The 27409-nt window shown below is 39.0% G+C and overlaps 1 protein-coding gene across 1 annotated transcript in view; it reads left to right on the forward strand.

The window, feature by feature from the left end:
• LOC150080437 (centrosomal protein of 290 kDa-like) overlaps positions 1–27409 on the forward strand; it is a 386964-nt gene that overhangs the window by 45696 nt on the left and 313859 nt on the right. Inside the window, 1 exon segment of the mRNA XM_090380692.1 lies at positions 17515–17626. Within this exon segment, the coding sequence (XP_090236818.1) occupies positions 17515–17626 (112 nt within the window).

Genomic DNA, 27409 nt, shown 5'->3' on the forward strand with positions numbered 1-27409 from the left:
AAACTTTTTAGTTTGTTCACTTATTTTCAAATATTCAAATAATTGTCCCTCACCATAGTGGAGACAGTGAGTCAGTCTAAGTTTAAAGCAGAATTGGAAGATTGCCATGTGGGAATGGGAATAGTATGAATATTGTGTTTTATTTTACTTTATTATTATTATTTTATTTATTCATTTATGTTTTGCTGATTCAGAAAAAGTTTGCTTAATTGCATCATTTTGGCTTTACTCTACTAATAATAATACAATTTTTTTATCTTAGCAGTCTTTAATAATTGTGAAAAATGGCTAAATAAATAGCCTCTTTGAAAACCATAGGTTCTAGGTCATACTTTCTTTAAAAATAAAAATATACATCTACACTGATTTTAGTATTAGTATTAACAATGGCCATGTAGTGCAAGGAAGCCTATGGCTTATGCTGCACCAGCTAAAAAAAAAAATAAAATAATAATAATAAAAAATATATATAAAAAAAAAATAAATAATTAATAAAAGAAAAGGAAATAGACAACAAGTATGTTTCCCCTCCTCCCATAGGTAATTATCCAGCTGACCTTTGAATTTCCCCAAACTGTCAGCCTCTGCCACCCATGTAGGTAACTTATTCCAGTAATTTATAACTCTATGGCTAAAATAAAACTTCCTGCAATCCAGTCTAAACAATTCCCCCCATAATTTGAATTTATGGGGCCCTAGTTTTGGAATCATTTATAACTGTGAAAATGTTGTCCTCATTCATTTTACTTATGCCTCTCAGAGCCTTAAACACCTCAATCAAGTCTCCTCTAAGGTGCCTAGTTTCCAAGCTCTGCAATCCACGTATTTGAAGTCTTTCCTCATATGGATGCCCTTTTTCTGATCTCATCAGGTGAGTTACCCATCTTTTGGACCCTTTCAAGAATCTCAATGTCTTACTTTAAGTGGGGGTCTCCATACTTGAACACAGTATTCAAAGTGTGGTCTAACAATAGCCTTATTGTTGTTGTTTGTTATTTGGTTTTTAGGAGCATTAGCAACTAAGGCCATATTGCTCCGGGAATATGCGGTGATCATTCCCTGACCTTTCTGCATCCTCCGTATTTGGTGGTGACGGGCTCGAATCCCGGTCTAATCAAGAAGCGTATGCTGCGCACTACTGCTCCTTCCCACCTGGCTACGGAGGCGCTAATAGCCTTATGTAATGGGATTATGACCTCCTTATTTCTAATAGCAAATTTTTTTTTTGAGTTAATTCATCGATAGGACACCATGGGTCATCCTTGCAAACTGTCTACAATGCTCAGAGAACTTCATGTTTGACAGTATCGTAACACTCAAGATCCTTTCCTCCACTACTTGCTTTAGTTCAACTCCACCAAGTATATAAGTTATTTTGGGGTTACTGTTCCCCAGGTGTAATACCTTCTACTTTGCTGGATTAAAGCATAGCTGCCATTTTTCTGATCATCCCTGAAGTCTATATAGTTTGCTCTGAAGGAGCTCTGCTTGGCAGTGATCATTAACTACTCTACCAATCTTTACATCATCTGCAAATTTAGACATCACGCCCTCTATCCCTTCATTGATGTCATTTATGGAAATCAAAAACAACAGTGGTCTAAATACTGATCTTTGGGGAACCCCACTTCTTACATCAACCCAATCTGAAGAATAACCAATTATCACAACCCTCTGCCTCCTGCTCCGAAGCCACCCTGCTATCCATCTAAGGATTTTCCCTGTGATTTCAACCTGTTCCAGCTTTTAAAGTAACTGCTCATGTAGGACTCAGTAAGATGTTTTGCTGAAATCCAAATAAACTGTCAAAATTATTCCCTAAATTCAACTCATGAGTGACCCTGTCAAAATAGCTAACCAGATTTGTTAAACATGATTTTCCCTTTACAAAACATTCAGAATTCTAGTTCTATCTAAATGATTTTGAATTCCACCCTTGATCATTTCCCCCATGATTTTCCCTACTACTGAAGCTAGATTGACCGATTAGTAATTTCCCACTTCACTTTTAGGACTGCCCTTATGTATTGGAGATACACTGCCACTTTTCCAATACAGCGGAATAACTCCCGAGTCCAGTGATGCTCTCATAATTAGCCTCAATGGTTCAATGCACTCACTTGCTGTCTCCCTTAAGTTTATAGGGTATATGCCATCAACCTCAGGAGCCTTACTGGCCTGTAGGCTCAAAAGTATTTTCATTAAATATTCATGTGAAATTTCAATATCATTAATTATTTATTTTTCAACTTTACTTCCACAGTTTCTCTTTGACATAAAGGGTTTTTCTTGTGAAAATGCAGATGCAAAGTAATTGTTGAGTTCATCAGCAACATCAGCTGGCATATCTAATACTATCCCACCTTCTTTACATAAGAGTCTGATCTGGTTTTTCCTTCTCTTTTTTGCATTTATATATGTGAAAATAAAATTCCTTATCCCTTTGCTCACTTTGCCACAGATTTCTTATAATCTGCCTTTGTCAGCCTAATCTTTTCTATGGCACTATTGCAAATCATTTTGTAGCTGTTACTTTTTACCTTATTACTTTTTATTGCTCTGTAACTTTTCTGTAGTGTCTTTTTCTGCTTAAGTAATCTGCAACCTCATTATTTATCCAACTTGGAATCCTCTTTGTGGAATATTTTTTTAATGGTATATATGCATCCAAGCATTTGGTGATTAATGTTTTAAAGGTATGCTATAATTCAATTGTATTCACTCTTTGTGCGATATCTACCTCGTTAATAGAGGCCATGTAGCACCGTAAGGCATCATGATTTCCTTCTCTGAAATTATAACTCATTCCTTTGCCTTAGACTACTGCTACCTCTCTCTTCATTGTCTACTGTAGAACTCTGTGAGCACTTCCTGCTGCTGGTTCCTGTACTGTAAGCCCTATTGTTATCGGGTTCATGTGTGTATGATGAGGTCTAGAGTATTTTTTCCCTAGTACTTTCTCTGAAATAACAATTATCTAGTTGACTTCAAAATTTTGTTCCCCATGTGGAGTTCCTTTCCCATTTGCTCCATTCAATTAGAGCCAAATTAAAATAACCATAATAAGACATTGATGCTTACTTGTCCATTCCATTTGCAAGTAAAGGCTCTCATCATAATCTTCACAATCATCTGGCCTGTACTTCCCACTCTCATTATACCTTTGCTTCCGACTATCTCACAACATACAGATTCTATACTAGCATGCAAAACGTCTGAATCTGGGACAGCTATCATTGCACTCAGGCTGCTTTTGATAAGAAGCATGACCCCGCCACCCCTTCTATCTGCACCTGGTCTTGGCGCATTATAGCTTTAGTTGCTAATGCGCCAATGAAATCAAAACCAACCAACCAACCCTTCTATCTGCCCTATATTTCCTAAATACATTATACATACTGTACTGAAACTCATCATTCCTAATCTCCGGGTGGCACCATGTTTCTGTAAGCCCTATTATGTCAGTGTTAGTTGTCCTAACCAGCAGTTCGAATTCACTCATTTTATTGATGACACTTCTGACATTACTGTATAAACAATTAAACTTAATGTTCTTGTATAGTTAACTACCCTGACATCCCTTATAGTTATTTAAGCTTGCTTCCCTGGCATTAGCTACCCACTCATTTGAAACATTTCTGCCATCAGAACATCTTGCTAATATATTCTTTTGTGGTAACAAAAAACTCTTGAAGTATGTGTAAGTGTTATTTTGACCAATATTATCAGATAAACGCGTATCTATATTACCCTTGTCTCCCCCCCCACAAACTAGCACTTTCCCTGAACCCTAAGGTATCCTCAATAATACTGGCAAAAACTCTTGGACCACCTTTGTTTAAATGTATAGCGTCTCTAAAAAAACAGATCCTTCTACCTAAAAGTGTGGGCCAAGCTGATAGAAATTCCCCCCCAAAAAGCCTTGCAGAGTCCTTCAAGCCTTGAGTTAATCCACAAGGCTTTCAGCATATAATCCTTCCTATCGTGCCTGGGCAGAAATGCAGACACACAGACATTGTGACCTAACTTGAAGCATTTTTTAAGCATGGTCCTGTATTTGTGTAACAAATCATCTGATCGTGTGTGTGCTTAATATCATTAGTCCCTACATGAATAATAATTTTCTCTTTACTCCCCTTAAAATCTGACAACTGTTGGTGACATCATTAATAGTTGCTCCTGGCAGACATACCATGGTTCTAATCCACCTATCCTTATTACAAAGAACTTAGTTCTATTAAGAGACATGAGTCTCTTAATAGAACTAAGTCCTTAATTAAGGTAGTGTTAGGTGGGTTGGAAAATGGCTGGCTTTTGGGGATTCACAGACTAAAAGAGTAACAGTAGCCCAGGCAGAGGTGAAAGTGATTCTTGCACTGCTTCTATTGTAATGAGCAGCAGCCTAGAAAGAGAGCTGCTGGGAGTGATTATGGAACACGTGAATCCATAGGCTGTGGTGCTTAAATTAAGCTCAGCCTTAAATTTATTTAGGCTATCAATTTTCAGAACAAAAGATGAGTCTGTTCCACCAATTAACCACCCACTAGCTAAAGGCAAACTTCTGCACATTGATTCTGCAACTGTCTTTCCTCAATTTGAATGTATGCCCACTCAGGTTCTTAATTAGCAATAGCATTAGCAAGGGCACGTGATGCAAGAAAGCAAGCTTATATAGCATCAGCTAAAAAAAAAAAAGTAAGAACATGTGCATATATTCTTGCATGTACACCAATTCTAGAAGTATACTAAATAAATTTGATGAATTTGAAGTGCTGATCAAGGCATCAAAGGCACATATTGTTGGGATATCACAGACATGGTGTCACACAGATATAAGCAGTGCAGTATTGGAATCTGGTGAGTAACGTGTACAGAAAAGATAGACAGGGTAGGAAGGGAGGAGGGGTTATGCTGTTAGTTAAGAAACACATAAATTGAAGAAAGTGCATCAAGTTGACATGGGTGGATAGTGCGATGTTGAGTCTGTTTGGTGTGGTATAAATACTCGGAAAGGGGAAATGAGAGTACAAATGTGTTATAGGCCTAATGACACTGACGAGTACAACAAACAGTTGTGCAGAGAAATAGAGTGGGCCAGTACATGATAATGTCTTGTAATGGGGAAATTTAACTTTACAGATATTGACTGGAACTTGTGGGTTGGTCACTAGCACAATACAAGACTTTTGTTTTCATCAGCAAAATGTTCGAGGGGCAACCAGAGGGAGATATGCATTTGATCTGATTATCAGCAGTGATTATTCATGCATTATTCATGCAGATAAAAGGCGCCTCCGTAGCCAGGTGGGAAGGAACAGCAGTACGTAGCACACGCTTCTTGATTAGACCGGGGTTCGAGCCCATCACCACCAAATACGGAGGATGCGGAAAGGTCATTCAGGGAATGACCACCGCATATCCCGGAGCAATATGGCCTTAGTTGCTAATGCTCCTAAAAACCAAATAACAACAACAACAACATGCAGATAAAGGAACCACTAGGTGATAGTGTACTGATTAGCATTAGTATTAGCATACGATGCAAAAAAACAAGCTTATGCAGCATCAGCCAAAAAAAAAAAAAATCCTCTCCCATTTCACCCCTCCGTTTATTCCAAATACCTGTCCAGCTCAGCCTTAAATTTATTTAGGCTATCAATTTTCAGAACAAAAGATGAGTCTGTTCCACCAATTAACCACCCACTAGCTAAAGGCAAACTTCCGCACATTGATTCTGCAACTGTCTTTCCTCAATTTGAATGTATGCCCCCTCAGGTTCTTAATTAGCAATAGCATTAGCAAGGGCACATGATGCAAGAAAGCAAGCTTATATAGCATCAGCCAAAAAAAAAAAAAAAAAACACCCTTATTTCACCTATCTCCTCGCTCCAAATGTTTGTCAAGTTCTGCCTTGAATCTATTTAAGTTATCAACTTCTACAACAGATGCCGCCTCCTTAGCCAGGTGGGCAGGAGCGGCAGTGCGTAGCACACGCTTCTTGATTAGACCGGGGTTCGAGCCCGTGACCACCAAATATGGATGATGCGGAAAGGTCAGGGAATGATCACCGCATATCCCAGGAGCAATATGGCCTTAGTTGCTAATGCTCCTAAAAACCAAATAACAACAATAACAAACAACAACAGATGGAAGTTTGTTCCAGTAATCAACCACCCGCTGGCGAAAGGCAAACTTCCACACATCTATTCTACAACCGTCATTCCTCAATTTGAATTTATGCCCTCTCAGGTGATTATTCTGAGCAAGAGGAAGAATTCCATCAGCATTGAGCAAGCTCAAACAAGGTTTTATACACCTTAATTAGATCGCCTTGCAGGTGCCTAGTCTCCAAACATTGTAATCTGAGCAATAGGAAGAATCCCATCAGCATTTTTAGCTTGCTCAACACATTCATGACCTTGTACACCTCAATCAGATTACCTCGCAAGTGCCTACTCTCCAGGTGCTGTAATTTCCAGAACTTAAGCCTTTCTTGGTAAGAGCACTCCTTTGATCCCCTCACCAATCTTGTTGTCCTTCTTTGTACTCATTCTAGCAATTCTACATCCTTCCTAAAATGAGGCCTTCAGACCTGTACACAGTACTCTAGGTATGGCTTCACCATTGCCTTGTACAATGGGATAATCACTTCCTTGTCCCTGCTAGCAAAATTCATATTTATCATTGACAACACTCCATGACCTGCCCTGGCAGCCCGTCTGCACTGCTCAGCAAACTTCATATTTGACTGCACAATTACCCCCAGGTCTTTTTCACTTTCCATTTCCCTGAGCTCAGTACCACACAGTTGGTACATTTCTCTTGGGTTATTGCTATCCATAAGCAGTACTTTGCATTTGGTAATGTTAAACTTCAGTTGCAGCTTCTCAGCCCATTTTCCCAACTTATCTAGATCCAGTTGGGTAGCATACTGTCTTTACTGTCGTTAACAACCCTGCCAACCTTTGTATCATCTGCAAACTTGGATATTAAACCTGATATACCTTCATCAATATCATTGATGAATATACAAAACAACGAGCCCAGCACCGAAACCTGGGAGAACTCCTTAAATAGCATTTGTCCATGAAGAGCAGTGTCCATTGATTTTAAGGGCACATTTATGGGCACAACAGGTGATATAGTTGTACACGTTGGCACTAATGATATCAAGAGCAGGAGATCGGCAGAATTACTTAACAAGTACAGGTCACTGTTGAAAAAAAGCCGAGAATTAGGGTTGAATTTGAAGGTGTCTGCAAAATGCCCAGACGCGATAGGAGGGAGTATATGATGAGAGCCTTGTCAATCAATTCAGCCCTGTAAAGATTGTGCAAGGCTCAAGGCATAGAATTTTGTCAGGTAGGACTGTACTTGTTAACAGGAGAGACTGCTTCTACAGGGATGGGATAGACTTAAATTGAAAGGGTGCAAGAATATTTGCTGATGCTATCGAGGCAGTGTTAGGTGGGTCAGAAAACTGCTAGCTTGGGGATAGACAAAGATTAATAGATTAACAGTAGCCACTGGCAGAGGTGAAAGAGATTCTTGCACTGCTTCTATTGGAATGAGCAGAAGCCTGAAAAACAAGATGCAGGATATTTCAGCGACTGCTGGGAGTCACTGCAATACAAGTAAACACATGGGTTGTGTTAGGGTAGCTAAAAATAGAAACAGGTGCATGTATCCTTGTGTGTACACAAATGCTAGGAGTTTAGTAAATAAATTTGATGAATTTGAAGCATTGCTCAAAACATCAAAGGCAGATATTGTTGGGATATCAGAGACAGCGTGTCACACAGATATAAGGGGTGCAGAACTGGAATTTGGGGAGTACGTCTACAGAAAGGATAGACAGGATAGGAAGGGAGGAGGGGTTATGCTATTAGTTAAAAAACACATAAAATCCAAGGAAGTGAAGCCACTCGACATCGCTGGACAGTGCAGTGTCGAGTGAGTTTGGTGTAAGCATTGGGAGATCAAAATTGAGAGTAGGAGTGTGCTATAAGCCTAATGACTCTGATGAGTATAATAAGAAACTGTATATGGAAATAGAGTGGGCCAGTAAATCAGAGAGTCTTATAATGGGGGATTTTAATTTCCCAGATATTGACTGGAATTTGGGGGCTGGTCACTCACACACTAGCAAGGCTTTTGTGGATTTATTGGATGATTGTTTTCTACATCAGCATGTTTGGGAGGCAACTAGAGGGAGTAATACTCTTGATTTGATTATCAGTAGTGATTCTTCATGCATTCAGAATTTGCAGATAAATGAACCACTAGGTGGCAGTGATCACAGAGTGGCAACTACGATGGACTGAGACAGTATTTAAATTCTATACAGTGGGACCAACTGATGAGGTTACCAACAGCAAATTCAAAATGGGAAGCATTGAAAGAACTTATCTTGGAAGCTACTAGGCTTTACATACCAACTAAGAAATATTGTTCAAGGATTAGGCTTAAATGGATGACAGATGAACTAATGAGACATATGGCAGAGAAGAAAAATGCATGGGATACATACAAATTAACATGTGACACAGAAGCCTATGATAGATACAAGTTGATCTGTAACCAAGTTACAAAGGAAGTTAGGCAGGCAAAAAGCAGATTACGAGAAATCTTTGGCAAGGGATGCAAAAAAAAAACAGCAAAGAGTTCTTTACTTATGTAAACTCTAGAAGGAAGGGGATGAATCAGATTGGTCCACTTGATATCGATGGGTCAGCTGTTGATGATCCTGCTCAGGTAGCTAACAAACTAAATGAATATTTTGCATCGACATTCACACATGAGGAGTTATTCAGCGAGGGGAATGCCAGAGGTGTATTCAACTCTGGCAGTAAGCTAGAGAATCTTGTAATAACTGAGAGTAAAGTGGAGGAGAAATTGTTGAAGATAAACACAAGAAAGGCACCTGGCTTGGATGGGATCTATCCAATTATATTAAAGGAGGCAGCAAAGGAAGTAAGCAAACCCTTAGCCATAATTATGAGAGCTTCCTTGGACTCAGGGGAGGTACCCACAGACTGGAGATGTGCAAATGTGACCCCAATTCACAAAGGCGGATCAAAGGCTGACACAAGTAATTATAGACCTGTGAGTTTAACTTCTGTTCCAGGAAAATTAATGGAGGCACTGGTTAAAGAAGCACTGCAGAATCATCTAGACAAGACTGGTTATAGCTCGGACACAGCATGGTTTTGTTAAGGGGAAGTCTTGCCTGACCAATTTGATTGGATACTATGATGCAGTCACAAAGTGATTCCCTGGATGCAGGGAATCACTTTGATATGATATACTTGGATCTAAGAAAGGCTTTTGATACTGTTGCACATGGAAGACTGCTGCACAAATTGGAGCTGTGTGGCATTGGAGGCAAATTGCTGCTATAGATAAAGGGGTGGTTGAGGGGGAGAAGACAGAGAGTGGTAATCAATGGACACTGCTCATCGTGGACTAATGTTATTAGTGGAGTCCCTCAGGGTTCAGTGTTGTTCCATTATTGTTTTCTGTATTTATAAATGATATTGATGATGGACATTAAGCTTGATATATATCAATCTTAATGTCTAAGTTTGTAGACAATACAAAGGTTGGCTGGGTTGTCAAGGACACTACTGACACTATGCTGCTGCAACAGGATCTGGAAAGGTTGAGCAGATGGGCTGAGAGGTGGCAAATGAAGTTTAACGTTGACAAATGTAAAGTACTACATTTGGGAAACAGCAACCCCAGAGCAACGTATCAACTCTGTGGTACTACACTGACAGTGGTAGAGAATGAAAGGGACCTGGGTGTGGTTGTGCAGGCAGATATGAAGTTCTCTGAACAGTGCAGATGGGCTGCAAGAGTAGCTCATGGTGTATTGTCAATGATATATAGGAATTTTTATAGCAGGGATAAGGAGGTGATTATTCCATTGTATAAGGCAATGGTCAGGCCACACCTACAGTACTGTATACAGGTTTGGAGGCCTCATTTCAAGAAGGATGTAGAGCTGCTGGAACGAGTACCGAGAAGGGCAGCAAGTTCAGTGAATGGAACAAAGGGGTGCTCTTACGAAGAAAGGCTTAAGTTTTGCAAATTACAGTGTCTGGAGACTAGGCACCAGCGAGGTGACTGATAGAGGTGTATAAAGCCTTGAATGGTTTGAGCATGCTCAGTGCTGATGGGATTCTTCCTCTTGCTCAGAATAATCATCTGAGAGGGCATCAATTCAAATTGAGGAAAGACAGATGTAGGATAGACGTGCGGAAATTTGCCTTTAGCCAGTGGGTGGTTGCTTGGTTTGTGGAACAGACTTCCATCCCTTGTTGTGGAAGTTGATAGCCTAAATAAGTTTGAGGCTCAGCTGGACAGGTATTTCGAACGAACAGAGGGGTGAAGTGGAAGTGGTTTTTTTTTTTTTTTTTCTTTTGGGCTGATGCTGCATAAGTTGCTTTCTTGCATCAAATGCCTCTACTAATGCTAATGATTACCACTCTCTGTCATCTCCCACTCAACCATCCCTTTATCCATTGTAGCAACTTACCCTTAACACCATACCTCTTCAATTTGTACAGCAGTCTTTCATGTGCAACAGTATCAAAAGCTTTCTTGAAATCCAAGTATATGATATCAAAATTGTTTTTTGCATTCAGTTCCTTTATGGCCACATCGTATCCAATCAAGTTGGTCAGACAAGACCTCCCTTTAACAAACCCATGCTGTTTCTTAACTATTACTGCAGTCTTGTCTAGGTGACCTTGCAATGCTATTTAACGAGTGATTTCATTATTTTCCCCAGAACACAAGTTAAACTAACAAGTCTATATTTACTTGTGTCACCTTTTAAACCCCTCCCCCCCTTTGTGAATTGGTGATACATTTGCATACCAGTCCATGGGGACCTCGTCTTGAGTCCAAGGAAGCTCTCATAATTATGGCCGCCAAGGGTTTGCTTACTTCCTTTGCTCCTTTAATATAACTGGGTAGATCCCATCCACCCCAGGTGCCTCCCTTATGTTTAACTTCAACAATTTCTCCTCCACTTTGCTCTTAATTATTACAAAATCACTCAGCCCCCTGTTACAGTTTTATAAACTTCTAGCATTCCTCTCTGGAGTTATTTGATAAACATCTGGCATTCCCCTCCTTAAATAAATCTGGAGGAGTTATTTAAGGAGGGGAATGCCAGATGTTTATCAAACTGTAACAGGGATCTAAGTGAATTTGTAATAACTGAGAGAAAAGTGGAGGAGAAATTGTTGAAGTTCAACATAAAAAAAGGCTCCTGGGGGTTGATGGAATCTATCCAGTTATATTGAAGGAATCAGTGAAGGAAGTTACCAAAACTTTTAGCCATAATTATGAGAGCATCCTTAGATTCAGGGGACGTCCCCATGTTCTGCAGTGTGCAAATGTATCCCCAATTCACAAAGGGGTTTCAAAGGGCGACACAAATAATTAAAAACCTGTTAGTTTATATTCTGTTCGGGAGAAATAATGGAGTCACTGGTTTAAGAGGTGATACAGGATCACCTAAACAAGACTCCAGTAATAGTTCAGACACAGCATGGGTTTGTTAATGGGAAGTCTTGTCTAAAGGGAGGTACCCATGGACTGGAAATGTGCAAATGTGACCCCAATTCACAAAGGAAGATCAAAGGGTGACACAAGTAATTATAGAGCTGTCTGTTCCAGGGAAATTAATGGAGGCACTGGTTAAAGAAGAGCTGTATGATCATCTAGACAAGACTTCAGTCTTGTCTAGATGATCATACAGCATCAGTTTGTTAAGGGGAAATCTTAACAAGGGGAAATCTGTTAAGGGGACACAGCATGAGTTTGTTAAGGGGAAATCTTGTATGACCAGTTTGATTGGATACTATGATGTGGTCACAAAGCAACTTGATGCAGGGAATAACTTTGATATCATATATTGGATCTTAGAAAGGCTTTTTATACTGTTGCACATGGAAAATTCTGCAAAAATTGGAGCAGTGCGATATTGGAGGCAAATTGCTGCTATGGATAAAGGGATGGTTGAGTGGGAGAAGACAGAGAGTGGTAACCAATGGACACTGCTCTTCGTGGACTAATGTTATTAATGGAGTCCCTCAGGGTTCAGTGCTGGGTCCATTGTTGTTTTCTTTATTTATAAATGATATTGATGATGGTATATCAGGCTTAATGTCCAAGTTTCCAGATGATACGAAGGTTGGCATGGTTGTTAATGACACTAATGACAGTACGCTGCTGCAACAGAATCTAGAAAAGTTGAGCAGATGGGCTGAGAGGTGGCAAATGAAGTTTAACATTGACAAATGTAAAGTACTACATATGGTAAGCAGTAACTCCAGAGTAATGTATCAACTCTGTGGTACTACACTGACAGTGGTAGACAGTGAAAAGGACCTGGGGGTAATTGTGCAAGCAGGTTTGAAGTTTTCTGAGCAGCGCAGATGGTCTGCAGGAGTAGCTCATGGTGTCTTGTCAATGATATACAGGAATTTTTCTATCAGGGATAAGGAGGTAATTATCCCACTGTATAAGGTGATGGTCAGGCCACACCTTGAGTACTGTATACAGGTCTGGAGGCCTCATTTTAAGAAGGATGTAGAACTGTTGGAATGAGTACAGAGAAGGGCAACAAGATTAGTGAATGGAACAAAGGGTTGCTCTTACGAAGAAAGGCTTATATTTTGCAGATTATAGTGTTTGGAGACTAGGCACCTGTGAGGTAATCTGATTGAGATGTATAAAGCCTTGAATGGTTTGAGCATGCCCAATGCTGATGAGATTCTTCCTCTTGCTCAAAATAATCACCTGAGAGGGTATAAATTGAAATCGAGGGAAGACAGTTGTAGGATAGAAGTGCAGAAGTTTGCCTTTAGCTAGCCGGTAGTTGATTGGTGGAACAGGCTTTCATCCTTTGTTGTGAAAGTTGATAGCCTAAATAAATTTAAGGCTGAGCTGGACAGGTATTTGGAACGAATGGAGGGATGAAATCTGAGGGTTTTTTTTTTTTTTTTTGGCTGATACTGCATAAGCTTGCTTTCTTGCATCGTATGCATCTATTAATGCTACTAACCAGTTTTTATACCATGATGTGGTCACAAAGGAACTGGATGTTAAAAATAACTTCGATTTCAGGAAAGCTTTTTATATTGTTGCACATGGAAGACCTGTACAAATTGTAGTGGTATGACATTAAGGGCAAGTTCCTGCAATGGATAAAGGAATGGTTGAGTGGGAGATGGCAGAGACAGGTAATAAATGGGCACTACTTTACATGGACTAATGTTATTAATAGATTCCCCCAGGGTTTGGTGCAGGGCTCATTGTTGTGTGTATTTATTAATGATATTGGTGAAGATATATCTGGTTTAATGTCCTAGTTTGCAGATGATACAAAGTTTGGCAGGGTTGTTAATGACTCTAAAGACAGTATGTTACTGCAACAGGATCTAGAAAAGTTAGGTAGATGGTCTGAGAAGTGGCAACTGAAGTTTAACAATAACAAATGCAAAGTACTGCATATGTGTAGCAGTAGCCAAAGAGAAACATACCAACTGTGTGGTACTACACTCAGGGAGGTGGAGAATGAAAAAGACCTGGGAGTAATTGTGCAGTGAGTTATTTAGTTCTCTGAGCAGTGCAGTAGGGCTGCCAAAGCAGGTCATGGAGTTTCGTTAATGATATATAGGAATTTTGCTAGCTGAGACAAGGATGTGATTATCCTTTTGTATAAGGCAATGGTCAGGCCACTCCTTGAGTACTGCATTCAGGTCTGTAGGCCTCATTTTAGGAAGGGTGAGTTGCTAGAATGAGTACAGAGAAGGGCAACAAGATTTGTGAGAGGAAAAGAAAGGCTTAAGTTCTGTAAGTTTCAGCATCTGGAGACTAGTCACCTGTGAGGTGATCTGATTGAGATGTATAAGGGCCTTGAATGGTTTGAGCAGGCTGAATGCTGGAGGGATACTTCCACTTTCTCAGATTAAGAACCTGAGTTGGCATAGATTCAAATTGAGGAAAGACAGTTGTAGAATAAATGTACGGAAGTTTTCCTTTAGCCAACGGGTAGTTGATTGCTGGAACAGACCCGTCTGTTGTTGTGGAAGTTGATAGTTTAAATAAATTTAAGGCTGAATTAGACAAACATTTGGAGTAACTGGATGGGCGAAATGAGAAGGTTTTTTTTTTACTGATGCTATATAAGCTTCCTTTCTTGCATCATATGCCTTAACTAATGCCAACGCTAGTTGCTCCCACTGTATAGAATTTAAAACCTGTTTGAGACCACTGTATTCACCTTTACGAAAGCAAAAACCCTTCCCTTTACCACTGATAGTAATGAGATATTTAAGTAAATTCCACATCAGTTCACTGTGATCATTGCCACCTAGTGGTTCCTTTATCTGTAAATTCTTAATGCATGACGAATCACTGCTGATAATCAGATCAAGAGTATTACTCCCTCTACTTGCTCTACTCTCTCAAACATGCTGCTGCTGTAGAAAGCAATCATTCAATAAATCCACAAAAGCATTTCTAGTGTGCAAGTGACCACTCCCCAAGTTCTAGCCAATATCTGGGAAGTTAAAATCCCCCATATCAGACAATCTGATTTACTGACCCACTCTATTTCTATTTGAGTCTGTCTGGTGTGACATAAGCACTGGGAAAGCAAAATAGAGAGTAAGAGTGTGTTATAGGCCTAATGACTCTGATGAGTACAATGAACAACAGACAGACTCAAATTTGCACTGTCCATCTATGTCAACTGCATTTACTTCCTTAGCTTTTATATTTTTATTAACAGCATAACCCCTCCTCCCTTCCTATCCTGTCTGTCCTTTCTGTACATATTGTACTCCATAAATTCCAATTCTGCATTCCTTAGATTTTGCGCGTTTCTTAATTGGCAGCATAACCGCTCCTCCCTCCTTACCCTTTGTGTACACATTGTACCCCACAAATTCCAATTCTGCTCTGCTTATATCTGTGACAGCACGTCTTTGATATCCCAACAATATCTGCCTTTGATGCCTTGACCAGCACTTCAAATTCATCAAATTTATTTACTCTATACTCCTAGCATTGGTGTACATGCAAGTATACATGCACCTATTCTTAGTTACCCTAACACAGCCCATGTATTTATTTGCTTCATGATGATTGGCAACAGTCCCCGAAACCCCCCAGCACCCTGCCCTCCAGGCCGCAGTTCATTCTAATAGAGGTGCAAGACTCACAGCCACCTCCGTAGCCAGGTGGGAAGGAGCAGCAGTGCGTAGCACACGCTTCTTGATTAGACCGGGGTTCGAGCCCATCACAACCAAATATGGAGGATGCGAAAAGGTCGGGGAATGACCACCGCATATCCCGGAGCAATATGGCCTTAGTTGCTAATGCTCCTAAAAAAAAAAAAAAAAAAAAAAGCAAGACTCACTTTGAAATGTTTTGATGACTTAAATGTTTTAGGTGGCCTGGTGCATTATCCAATAGTAACAAAACTTTGAAATCTAGATTTTTCCACTTTATCTAGTTTTCCGCACATGGCACAAAATATTTTAGAAACCTTTCTTTAAATAAATTGACAGTTGCCCAAACTTTTTTGTTTGTTTTCCAATATACTTGTAATGCATTATTATTTATACCTTTTCATTGCGCAAAGATTAGAGGATCTATGAACTAGCATATGTTTTATCATGTAATCTCCTGAGATGCATTACTGCACATAACTAACGTTACACAGTCTGTTGTTGCCGTAAAACCTGGTGCAGTTTTCTCTTATTTTTTAATTAAACATTCTGTTGGGCATGTTTTTTTCCCACCAAAGACCTGTCACATTGGCATTTAAAACTTGATGTGGTGTGTATCAGTGCTCTTCAATAATTTTTTTAAAATTTATCTGTGTACTTCTTTGCAGCTTCATTATCAGCTGATGCAATTTCCCCTTGAATTCTTATGTTATATAATGAGAATTGGTTTTTAAATTGCTCAAACCAACCTTTACTGGCAATAAACTCTGGGATAACAGAAGATTGTCCATTTTATTTTAAATGGTTATAAATTTTTAGTCCCTTTTGTTTAATTACCTTGCTGTCTAATGGGATCCATTTTTTACTTCTATTGTTAATCCAAATACTGATTACTTCTTCCATTTTCTCAATTGTTGGCGCTCAGGGATGAGCTTTTATATTTGCAGAAATTAAAGATCTTGCAGCAATACCATTTTTAATTTTCTGTTCATTTTACTTTATTGTTTTATTGTCGGATTGTTGTTTCATTTTAATTTGAACTTTTTGCAATGTACAATACCATTCCTCTTTTTCTAAGACAATCCAAAGTTTGTATCTTTGATTCTAGAGAAATAAAGTTTATTTTGAGTGGTGCAGTTTTACTTTGCTTGGGCATAATGGTTAGTGCAATAGCTTATGCATATGTTAATTGCCAAAATGGTGAAAATGGCATTGTTTTTTCATATCTCATATTGTGAATACCTTCACAGCTAGTCATCTGATATTGCACTACCTTGAATAAGCAATGCTTCACCAGTGGAGAAGACTGTTGTTGCTTATTCTCAGTGGATGCCACCACCTAGACAGCCATCTAAAATCTGCTTGGCCTCTCATCGGTGGGTAGGTAGGTGCCCTGGTGTTGCAATAAGTGACAACCCAGTTATGAAGTATAACTTCACAATGTGAGAGATTCCAGATGGTGTGCAATAGTATAGACTGAAAGAATTTGGAAGGGCTACCTACAGAGAATTCACTTGACCTAATGGTTAGTGCAATAGCATCATTGTTATACGTAGGTACAAATTGTACTAACCATTATGTCAAGCAAATTCGCCATAGGTTGAGGCCATAGCCCTTCAAATTCTTTCTTTCCTTAAGCATAATTTAGGGCTTGAATTTAATTCACAACAAAGAAATGATTGAAATGTGATTTTTAAGAACAAAGTTTGGTAATTCATACACAGAAAAATTTATAAACAATCAAATAAAAACCAAAATAACTTTACATAAACCTTAAAAGTCACAAACTGCACACTTTTTTTATGGTCTCAAACAAGCACAAGTTAAATAGCACAGAACCTAACATGGGGATTTCCCAATAAAATAAAATATACCCAATAATTTTTTTTTTTTTTGTGTCACGACTAGTGAGTCAACAGGAGATTCACAAAAAAGAATGGAAATGTTGAAAAATTACATCCAAGCTAATAGCTATGTTTCCCTGCACAAAAGCCCAAAAATACCATGTTATTCAAGGTTTTCCCTAATTCTCTAACTGTGTTAGAGCAAAACAGTGTTATATAAGTGCTGTGCAAGGATTGCTACAATTTATCAATCGTGTTAGAGCAAAACTGTGTTGTATAAGTACCATGTTATACTGAGATTGCCTGTATTTGGAGTTGAACCATTTATTATTTTAAAATATTAGCATAAGGCATTTGTTAGCTTGTTATTTTAATAATTGAAAATACAAAAACAATATTTGCTATTTTACTTACAGGAATGTTTTCATCCACTTGAGAAAGAAAATTTAATTTTGAAGAATGAACTTGAGAAAGCCAATAAAAAACGTAATGCACTTGAAAGAATTCTTGAAAGGTTTCATAAAGAAGGTAAGTGTGTGGGTATATATATACATATAGAAAAAATAGAAAAATTGAATAAATAATATACTAAAGTAAAATCACCTAAAGAAAAGAATAAAGGAAGAAAATGAAAAAAAACAAAAAAAAAACTAGTAAGATGATCATATTAGAGCTGGAAAAGGAATTAGAAAATGTGAATTGGAATATCATCGGTTTGGCTGAAACAAGAAGAAGAAGAAATGAATCACTTATAAGTTTATCAAGTGGAAATCTGCTGTACACCAATGGAAACAGTGAAAGGAGTGAAGGTGGAGTTGGGTTTCTGGTCCATAAAGATTTTAAAAACAACATTTTGGAATTCAAAAGTACATCACCAATGGTGTCAAGGCTAATACTCAAGATTTCTAAGAGGTATAAGCTAAAGATTATAATGATTTATGCACCAACATCGAGCCATGATGATGAAGAGGTTGAAGAAATGTACACCAAAATTGAGAGTCTTCTAGATGAGCAGAAAACCCACTACACTATTATTATGGGGGACTTCAATGCTAAAGTTGGAAAAAGGCAAAACAGTGCAGAAAGAGGAACTATAGGAAATTTTGGAATTGGTGAAAGAAATAAAAGAGGTGAAAGACTTGTGGAATTTGCAGAATCTCAAGGACTGTCAGTAATGAACACTTTTTTTCAAGAAAAGGGTGAACAGAAAGTGGACATGGAAGAGTCCAAATGGATTAACAACTAATGAAATTGACTTCATCCTCACTAACAGAAGATATATTGTGAATGATGTTACCGTCCTGAATAAGGTAAATGTTGGAAGTGATCACAGAATGGTAAGATGCACTTGATATAGATAAAGGAAAGGAAAAAACTGACTCGAGTAAATAATACAAAGGTCTTTGAGATAACAGAGGAGGAGAAAAAGCAGTATGTACTGGAACTTAAAAACAAGTTTGAGCTTCTGCAGACTACTCAGGACCAAGATATCGACGAGGAATATTACAACTTTCTGAAGGTGATAAAGCCCAAGAAACCTATAGGTAAAAAGAAATCCAAAGAAGAAAAAATTAGTCAAGAAACGCTTGTCATGATGAACCGAAGACGACAAATGAAGAGCAAGAAAAACACTGACAGGGAGAAAATTGAGTATACTGAGTTATGCAAAGCCATTAGAAAGAGACTCAGAGAGGACATAAGAAGATTTAACACAAGAAAAGTAGAACAAGCATTAAGGGAAAACAAAGGATTTAAATCAGCAGCCATGAGCAGTAATACAGAAAGACAAATGATACTGAAACTGAAGAATAGCGATGGTGTACTTATAAACAACAGAGAGAGCATAATTCAAATAGCAGAAGACTACTATACAAGGAGCGAGGGAATGATACCAGCAGTGGGGAAGATGGATTGCAAAGTAGCAACACATACGACATACTCAATATTCTTCCTGATGAGGTAGAACATGCATTGAAGAAAATGAAGAATCGGAAAGCCCCGGGAGAAGATGAAGTTACTGTAGAGTTGTTAAAATTGGGAGGAAGAGACATAACACAAAAACTGGCAATGCTCTTCACAAAGTGCATTAGAAAAGGTGTTACGCCTAAGCAGTGGAATAATGCAATCATAGTTTTGCTGCATAAGAAAGGAGATAAATCAGAAATTGGAAATTATAGACCAATTAGCTTGTTATCCCACATCTACAAGTTGTTCACAAGAGTCATTACTAACAGATTAGAAAGAATACTTGATGAGAATCAACCGAAAGAGCAAGCTGGCTTTAGGACAGGATTCTCAACTATGGATCACCTTCACGTAATATCACAGCTAATGGAGAAAGCAAATGAATATAAAACACCATTATGCCTGGCATTTGTGGATTATTAAAAGGCATTTGACTCCATACAACATAAGGCAATGTTTCGGGCACTGGAAAGACAAGGCATAGATACCCCATATATTATGATTTTGAAGAAAATATATGAGAGTGCTACCTCCTTTATTAGATTAGACAAAGACAGTAGCAAATTTAAAATCGAGAAAGGAGTTCGACAAGGAGACACAATATCTCCGAAGCTGTTTACTGCTGCCCTTGAGGAAGCTTTCAGAAGATTAGACTGGTCGCAGAAAGGAGTCAATGTGAACGGAGAGTACCTAAACCATTTACGATTTGCAGATGACATTGTGGTTATAAGCCACGATCCCAAAGAATTAGAGGAAAATCTTAATCAGTTATGCACAGTTAGTAAGGATTTTGGACTAAAGATGAATATGGCTAAAACAAAAGTAATGATGAACAAGTATGCCACGGAAAGGGAAATAATGATCGAAGGAGCAGTAATTGAAAAGGTGGAGTCATATACTTATCTGGGAAAAGTTATTAGCTGTAATAATGATAAATGGCTGGAAGTCAAGAGAAGAATAAATTCTGGATGGATAGCATTCAGGAAATATAGTCACATACTGAAGAGCAATATCCCAGTTTGTCTGAAACGTAAAATAATGAATCAATGTATACTCCCCACCATGACTTATGGAAGTGAAACTTGGGCACTCACCAAAAGAATGGAAGAGAAGCTGAGAACTACACAGCGAAGAATGGAACGAATTATATTGGGAATCAGACTGTTAGATAAGAAGAGAAACACATGGATTAGGCAGCAAACTCAAGTAAAGGACATTCTTATCAAACTAAAGAACTAAAATGGTCTTGGGCAGGACACACAGCTCGAAGACATGATGACAGATGGACTAAGAAAATAACAGAATGGTATCCAAGAGGAGCTAGAAGAAAACCTGGAAGACAAAGTCGGAGATGGATAGATGAAATTCATGAGTTTTTGGGTAGTAAATAGATGGCCAGTGCTCAAAACAGAAGGAACTGGAAAGTTGCTGGAGAGGCCTTCATCCTGCAGTGGATTGAAAATGGCTGATGATGATGATGGTGGCTATGATGGATTAAAAACAGAATGTTGCCAGAATATAAAAAAACTGAAATGTATATAAGAGGTATGATGAAAAAAGGTCACGGTTTGACTTTTGATGTTCAAATTGTAGCACATTGCAACGTGCTTGGTGACTCATCCAGACCTGGTAATACATGTTGACTCATTTATCTGCAGTCAATTTGAATTAGCACATGTTGAATACAAGGTTTTTTATGTGTTTTGTGACATTTTAAAATAGGTGATTTTACTGAGCAGCAAATTTGCATCAAGTTTTGTTTAAAATTAGGGAAAAATGCTGCAAAACCTCAAAAATGTTAAAAACAACTTTCAGAGAAGATGCTATGTGTCATTAAAAAAGTCTAAAAATATACCTTTTTAGTAGTTTGTCCATGTAGACAGTATAACTATTGACAGCATAGATGATATAATTATTGATGATCCTATTTAGGTTGCTAACAAACACCATAAATATAAATATCTACATTCACACATGGAGAAGTTTTATGGATGAAGCCATGACAAATATACCTAATTGTTACTGGAGGCAAAATGATTTTTTGATAACTGAGAGAAAAGAGGGAAAGAAATTGTTAAAGCTAAAAGTAAATCCTTGAGGTTGTCAGAGACATTGTCTCAGATATATCAAACAAGCTGTACTTGCTACTGGGAGTCTAAAACGCTGAGGGAACTGAAATTCAGGTGACAATCAAGTCAAGTGTACCCAATTTTGGTGAAACCGGACGGTCTGTGACAGCCAGATCTTCTGCTTGCACCTTCAAGATGGTGGGACTGTTAGTAATCCTGGGTATAACCTCCATGCACTAGCACTGTGGGTGACCACCCGGGCGTGAACCAACGTAAGCAGGGGATGAGGTGTGGTGCCCACACCACATGGAGGAATGCCGCCCCTCTGTGTTACCAGGCAATACTAGGTGATAGATGACTCTCATCAACCAGTGCAATACCATCACCTTGCTTATTGGAGACTTGAAGTGGTGGAACACATGTTTAGTCTCCAGAGCTAAGTTCCGGTCAACCCTTCCCCATCTCTTCCTTCATGCAGTATGACTGATGACTTTTGACGTTGTGATGAACATCATGGCGAGATCCAATCGTCCTTACATTTCGAGGGTAGAGCTCTAAAATGGTGTGCAGGCTGGCCTCTAGTTAGTGAACTGGACCGAACCTACTGGTAACTCTTTAGGAGGCTTCTGGATCAGATAGTGTATAATCTTGCTAACTCTACTCTGCCAGATATTGACTGCTCGAGGGAGTCCAAGTAGTGTGTATGTGGGGGGGCATTGTCGAGGCCGCGTTATGTCAAGGATCTGGGTATACGCCATATCCAAATATTTCATTACTTCATACAGCATGTCCTCCCCGCCACTTTTTCTTACTATTCAATACACCATGAATTGTCAAACAACAGTCTGCCAAACCCCATGTACCTTTTCTAACAGAATCCCAGTTATTGGTTAATTCAACTACTGCTCATCTCATCTGCCCAAATTATTCACTGTATTATTCCTTTCACCTCAAAGATGGTACTTGTGCATATGTTCATTCCGATATTCCCTGTCAGAGAATTGGTAATTTGGAACCTCCTCTCTTCGATCTTCTCTGGCTTAAAATCTGTCTACCTCATTGTGTCAAATTCATTTGTTGCCTCTACTGTTCTCCCAACCCACTAATCATTTGGAGCTGTTTGACTTCCTCTCTTTGCAACTTGTCTTTTTCCAGTCCAATTAGTGAGGTAATTTTCCTTGGCGATTTTATTGTTCACAACTCAGCTGGGTTCTGTTTTCTAGTCACACCGACCCAGCTGGTCGAGATGCTGAGGCTTTTGCAATTACTAATGACCTTGCACAGATTGTTCATTTACCTGCAAGAATAACTGACAATCCTAACCATACAGAAAACACGCTTGATCTTTTTCTCACAAAAAATCCTTCTAAGCACGCTCGAAGTGAGTGGTTCTTTAGGTACCTCAGATCACAACTTGGTGATCGTCTCCTCCTCAATGGAGCCTTTATCTCACGGCTATTCCCAACCTCATGTTGTTTGGCATTACAAGAATGCAAAATGGGATGACCTGCGAGATTTATTTTACTTGGATTTCTGTTTGAAAACTTCTGATGTTAACATGTGCTCAGATCGTGACAGTGAAATTATTCTTGTAGGAACGGAATCCTTTATTCCACACTGCACTTTAAAATCTTGTCCTTTATCTAAATCCTGGTTTTCCAATAAATGTGCTAAGGCTGTTCAAGAGAACAACTTTGCATATCATAATTGGCTTGTTTCCAATTCTTCAGTTTCATTTTCTGCCTACACCAAAGCTTACAACGATTGTAAAGCAGTTATTAATCAGTTCAAACTAGATTTTGAACAGGCTAAGAGTAGAAAACTTGCTTCTTGCCCTAATGGTAGCCGAGGATTCTGGTCTCTTGCCAAAACTTAGAATAAGCAATGGCCTGGAGTGAGGGGTGCTGGGGGTTTAAGGGACTGATGGCAGTCATCGTGAAACAGTTGGGTATATGGGATGGTTTTTTTTTTATTTTTTATGTAAACCCCAAACACGAGAGGTATCAGAACCTATAGTATTTAGTACCGTGCTTGGGTTTCAGGTTGAGAAGACGAAAGAAGATATTTGTTGACATTGGACTTGAACTTTTGTAGACTGTAATTTTCGGGAAATACGTATGAAGGAAGGTTGTTCCAGAAAACAGCAGTTAGTAGTAGTAGTAGTAGTGGCATGTGATGCAAGAAAGCAAATGTATGAGCTTATGCAGCATCAGCCAAAAAAAAAAAAAAAAAATCACACCATTCCCTTCAAATGCCTGTCCAGTTCCTCCTTAAATTTATTCAACCTATCAACTTCCACAACAACAGATGGAAGTCTGTTCCAGCAATTAACCACCCGCTGGCTAAAGGCAAATTTCCGCACATCTATTCTACATCTGTCCTTTCTTAATTTGAATTTATGCCCCCTTAGGTTCGTAATCTGAACAAGTGGAAGGATCCCATCAGAATTCAGCGTGCTGAACCCATTCAAGACCTTATACACCCCAATCAGATCACTGCGCAGGTGCCTATCTCCAGCCACTGCAATTTGCAGAACTTAAGCGTCTCTTGATAAGAGGATCCCTTCATTCCCCTCACCAATCTTGTTGTCCTTCTCTGTACACGCTCAAGTAAATCTACATCCTTCCTAAAATGAGGCCTCCAGACCTGTACGCAGTACTCAAGGCGTGGCCTGACCATTGCCTTGTCATGGATGTTGGCAGCACGTGTTCAGACTGTTTTGAAAGAGAGAGTGGGAATTATAGAAGCCAATTCAGAAGAACAGTGCCCATGGAAGTATCTGTAGAAGAGGCATTCAGCAGAAACAGTACGTCTATGAGACAGCAAGTGGAGAGACTCTGTTAGAGATGAATCATTAATTAACCTAATTGCCCTCTTCTGAATGGAATCAAGAAGCCTGAGAGAGGTTTTGGGGACACCACCCCAGATGTGGGAACAATATTCCATGGCTGGGCGGATTTGTGATTTATACAGAGTGAGCAGCTGTTTGGAAGAAAAGTAACGCCGAGAGTGAAAGAGAAAACCAAGGTTTTATTGCCAGGGAGACGGGTAATATATTGTGTAAAAAGTATAGTTGGAATAGGACCAGGGTATGTCTGCCAGGGGCAAAAGTTGACGGTGTTGTAGAACAGATATCATCTTTTAAAAGTGCAAAGGGTGATATTGTTGTACACGTTGGCAGTAATGACATTAAGAGTAGGAGATCTGAAAATTTACTTAGCAAATACAGATCAACGTTGAAAAAAAGTTGCGAGTTAGGGTTATTTTTGAAAGGGTCTTGCAATTTTGCTCAGACACAATATGAGGGAGTATATAATGAGAGCCTTATCAATCAGTTCGGCCCTGGGAATTGTGCAAGGCTCATGGGGTACAATTTTTCTCAGCATTTTCTGAGCTTGTTAACAGGAATGACTGCTTCTACAGGGATGGGATACTTAATAGTAGCAGCAGCAGCAGAGGTGAAAGTGATTCTTGTGCTGCTTCTATTAGAATGAGCAGTGGCCTAGAGGGCAGGGTGCTGGAAGGTTTAGGGATGGTGGGAGTCATCATGAAACAAATAAATACATGGGCTGTGTTAGGGTAACTAAGAATAAGAAGCAGTGCTTGTACACCAATTCTAGAAGTATAGTAAGTAAATTTGATCAGTTTGAAGTGCTGGTCAAGATATCAAAGGCAGATATTGTTGAGATATTACAGATATGGCGTGACACAGATATAAACAATGCAGAATTGGAATTTGGGGAGTACAGTATGTACAGAATGAATAGACAGGATTGGAAGGGATGAAGGGTTATGCTGTTAATTAAGAAAAACATAAAATCTAAGGAAGTGCATCCAGTTAACATAGATGGACAGTGCAATGTTGAGTCAGTTTGGTGTAACATAAACACTAGGAAAACAAAAATTAGAGTAGGAGTGTGATATAGGCTTAATGACTCTAATGAGTACAATAAACAATTCTGCAGAGAAAGAGATTGGGCCACTAAATCAGATTGTGTTATAATGGGCAACTTTAACTTCTCAGATATTGACAGGAACTAATGAGTTGGTCACTCGTACATTAGCAAGACTTTTGTGGATTTATTGGATGATTGTTTTCTGCAGCAGCATGTTTGAGAGGCAACCAGAGAGTGTAATACCTATGCTTTAAATCAGGGGGTTCCCAACCTGTTTCAAGCATCAGCAGTGATTATTCGTTCATTAAAAATTTGCAGGTAAAGGAACCACTAGTGGCAGTGATCACTGTGTACTGATGTGAGATTTACTTAAAGATGTAACTACCATCAGGGGTAAAAGAAAGGGTTTTTGCTTCCATAAAGGTAATTCCAGTGGTTTCAGACATTTTTAAATTCTATACAATGGGATCAACCGATGATGTTACCAACGGCAAATTCTAAATATGAAGCATAGGAAGTAATCTTGGAAGCTACTAGGCTTTTTGTTCCAACTAAGAAATACTGTTCAAGGTTTTGGCCTAATTGATGTCAGATGAACTAATTAGACTCGTGGCAGAGAAGAAAAATGCATGGGATACATATAAATTATCAGGTGACACAGAAGACTATGGTAGATATAAGCTGATCTGTAATCAAGTCACAAAGGAGGTTAGGCAAGCGAAGGTGGATTATGAGATTTGCCTTTGTTGTTTTCCTTTTATCCTTTGTTAAATCTTTGGCAAAGGATAAAAGGAAAACAACAAAGGCTTCTTAACTTATGTAAACTCTAGATCGAAGGGATTGAATCAGATTGGTCCACTTCATATCAACAGTTCGACTGTTGAAGATCCTGCTGATGTAGCTGACAAACTGAACAAGTATTTTTCATCATCCTTCACATGTGGAAGCTGTAGAGAAGTGGATGCTAGAAGCTTATCAAACGGTAGCAGAGAGCTAAATGATTTTGTAATAACTGAGAGAAAAGTGGAGGAGAAATTGTTGAAGTTGAACATGAAAAAGGCACCTGGGGTTGGATGGGATATATCCAGATATATTAAAGGAGGCAGCAGAGGAAGTAAACAAACCCTTAATCATAATTATGAAAGCTTACTTGGACTCAGTGGAGGTCCCCATGGACTGGAGATGTTCAAATGTGTCCCCAATTCACAGAGCGGTATCAAAGGGTGACAAGAGTAATAATAGACTTGTTAGTTTAACTTCTGTTCCGGGTAAAATAATTGAGTCGCTGGTTAAAAAGCACTGCAGGATCATCTTGAGAAGACTGCAGTTATAGTTCAGACAGCATAGATTTGTTAAGGGTAAGTCTTGTCGGACAAATTTCATTGGATACTATGAAGTGATCACATAGGAACTGGATGCAAAAAATAAATTGATATCCTATACTTGGATTTTAGGAAAGCTTTTGATACTGTTGCACATGGAAGACTACTGTACAAATTGGAGCAGCATGGCATTAAGGGCAACTTGCTGCAATGGATAAAGGGATGTTTGAGTGGGAGATGACAGAGAGTGGTAATCAGTGGACACCATTCTTCGTGGACTAATGTTATTAGTGGAGTTCCTGAGGGTTCGGTGTTGGGCCCAGTGTTGTTTTTTGAATTTATCAATGATAATTGATGAAGCTATATCAGGGTTAATGTCTAAGTTGCAGATGATACGAAGGTTGGCAGGGTTGTTAATGACAGTAATGATAGTATACTACAGCAGCAAGATCTAGAAAAGTTGAGCAGATAGGCTGAGAGGTGGCAACTGAAGTTTAACATTGACAAATTTAAAGTACTGCATGTGGGTAGCAGTAATCCCAGAGTAATGTACCAACTGTGCTGTTCTACACTCAGTGTAGTAGAGAATAAAAAGGACCTGGTGTGGGAGGGGGGTAATTGTGCAAATAGAAATGAAAGTTTTTTGAGCAAAGCAAACAGGCTGCAAGAGTAGCTCATGGTCTTATCAATGATATACAGAAATTTTGCTTCAGGGATGAGGTGATTTCCCCTTGCTTAGGGCAATGGTCAGGTCACACCTTTAGTACTACATGCAGGTCTGGATGCTTCATTTTAGGAAGGGTGTAGAGCTGCTGGATTGAGTACAGAGAAGGGCAACGAGGATTGCTCAGTAGAACAAAGGGTTGCTCTTACGAAGAAAGACTTAAGTATTGCAAATTACAGCATCTGCAGACCAGGTCCCTGTGAGGTGATGTAATTGAGGTGTATAAGGCCTTGAATGGTTTGAGCAATCTCAGTGCTGATGGGATTCTTCCTCTTGCCTGAGGGGACATAAATTCAAATTGAGGAAAGACAATTGGAGAATAGATGTGTGGAAAT

The sequence above is a fragment of the Mastigoproctus giganteus genome, chromosome 9 (genome assembly GCF_048544385.1).
Source record: "Mastigoproctus giganteus isolate SK-2022 chromosome 9, ASM4854438v1, whole genome shotgun sequence".
Lineage (NCBI taxonomy): Eukaryota > Metazoa > Arthropoda > Arachnida > Uropygi > Thelyphonidae > Mastigoproctus > Mastigoproctus giganteus.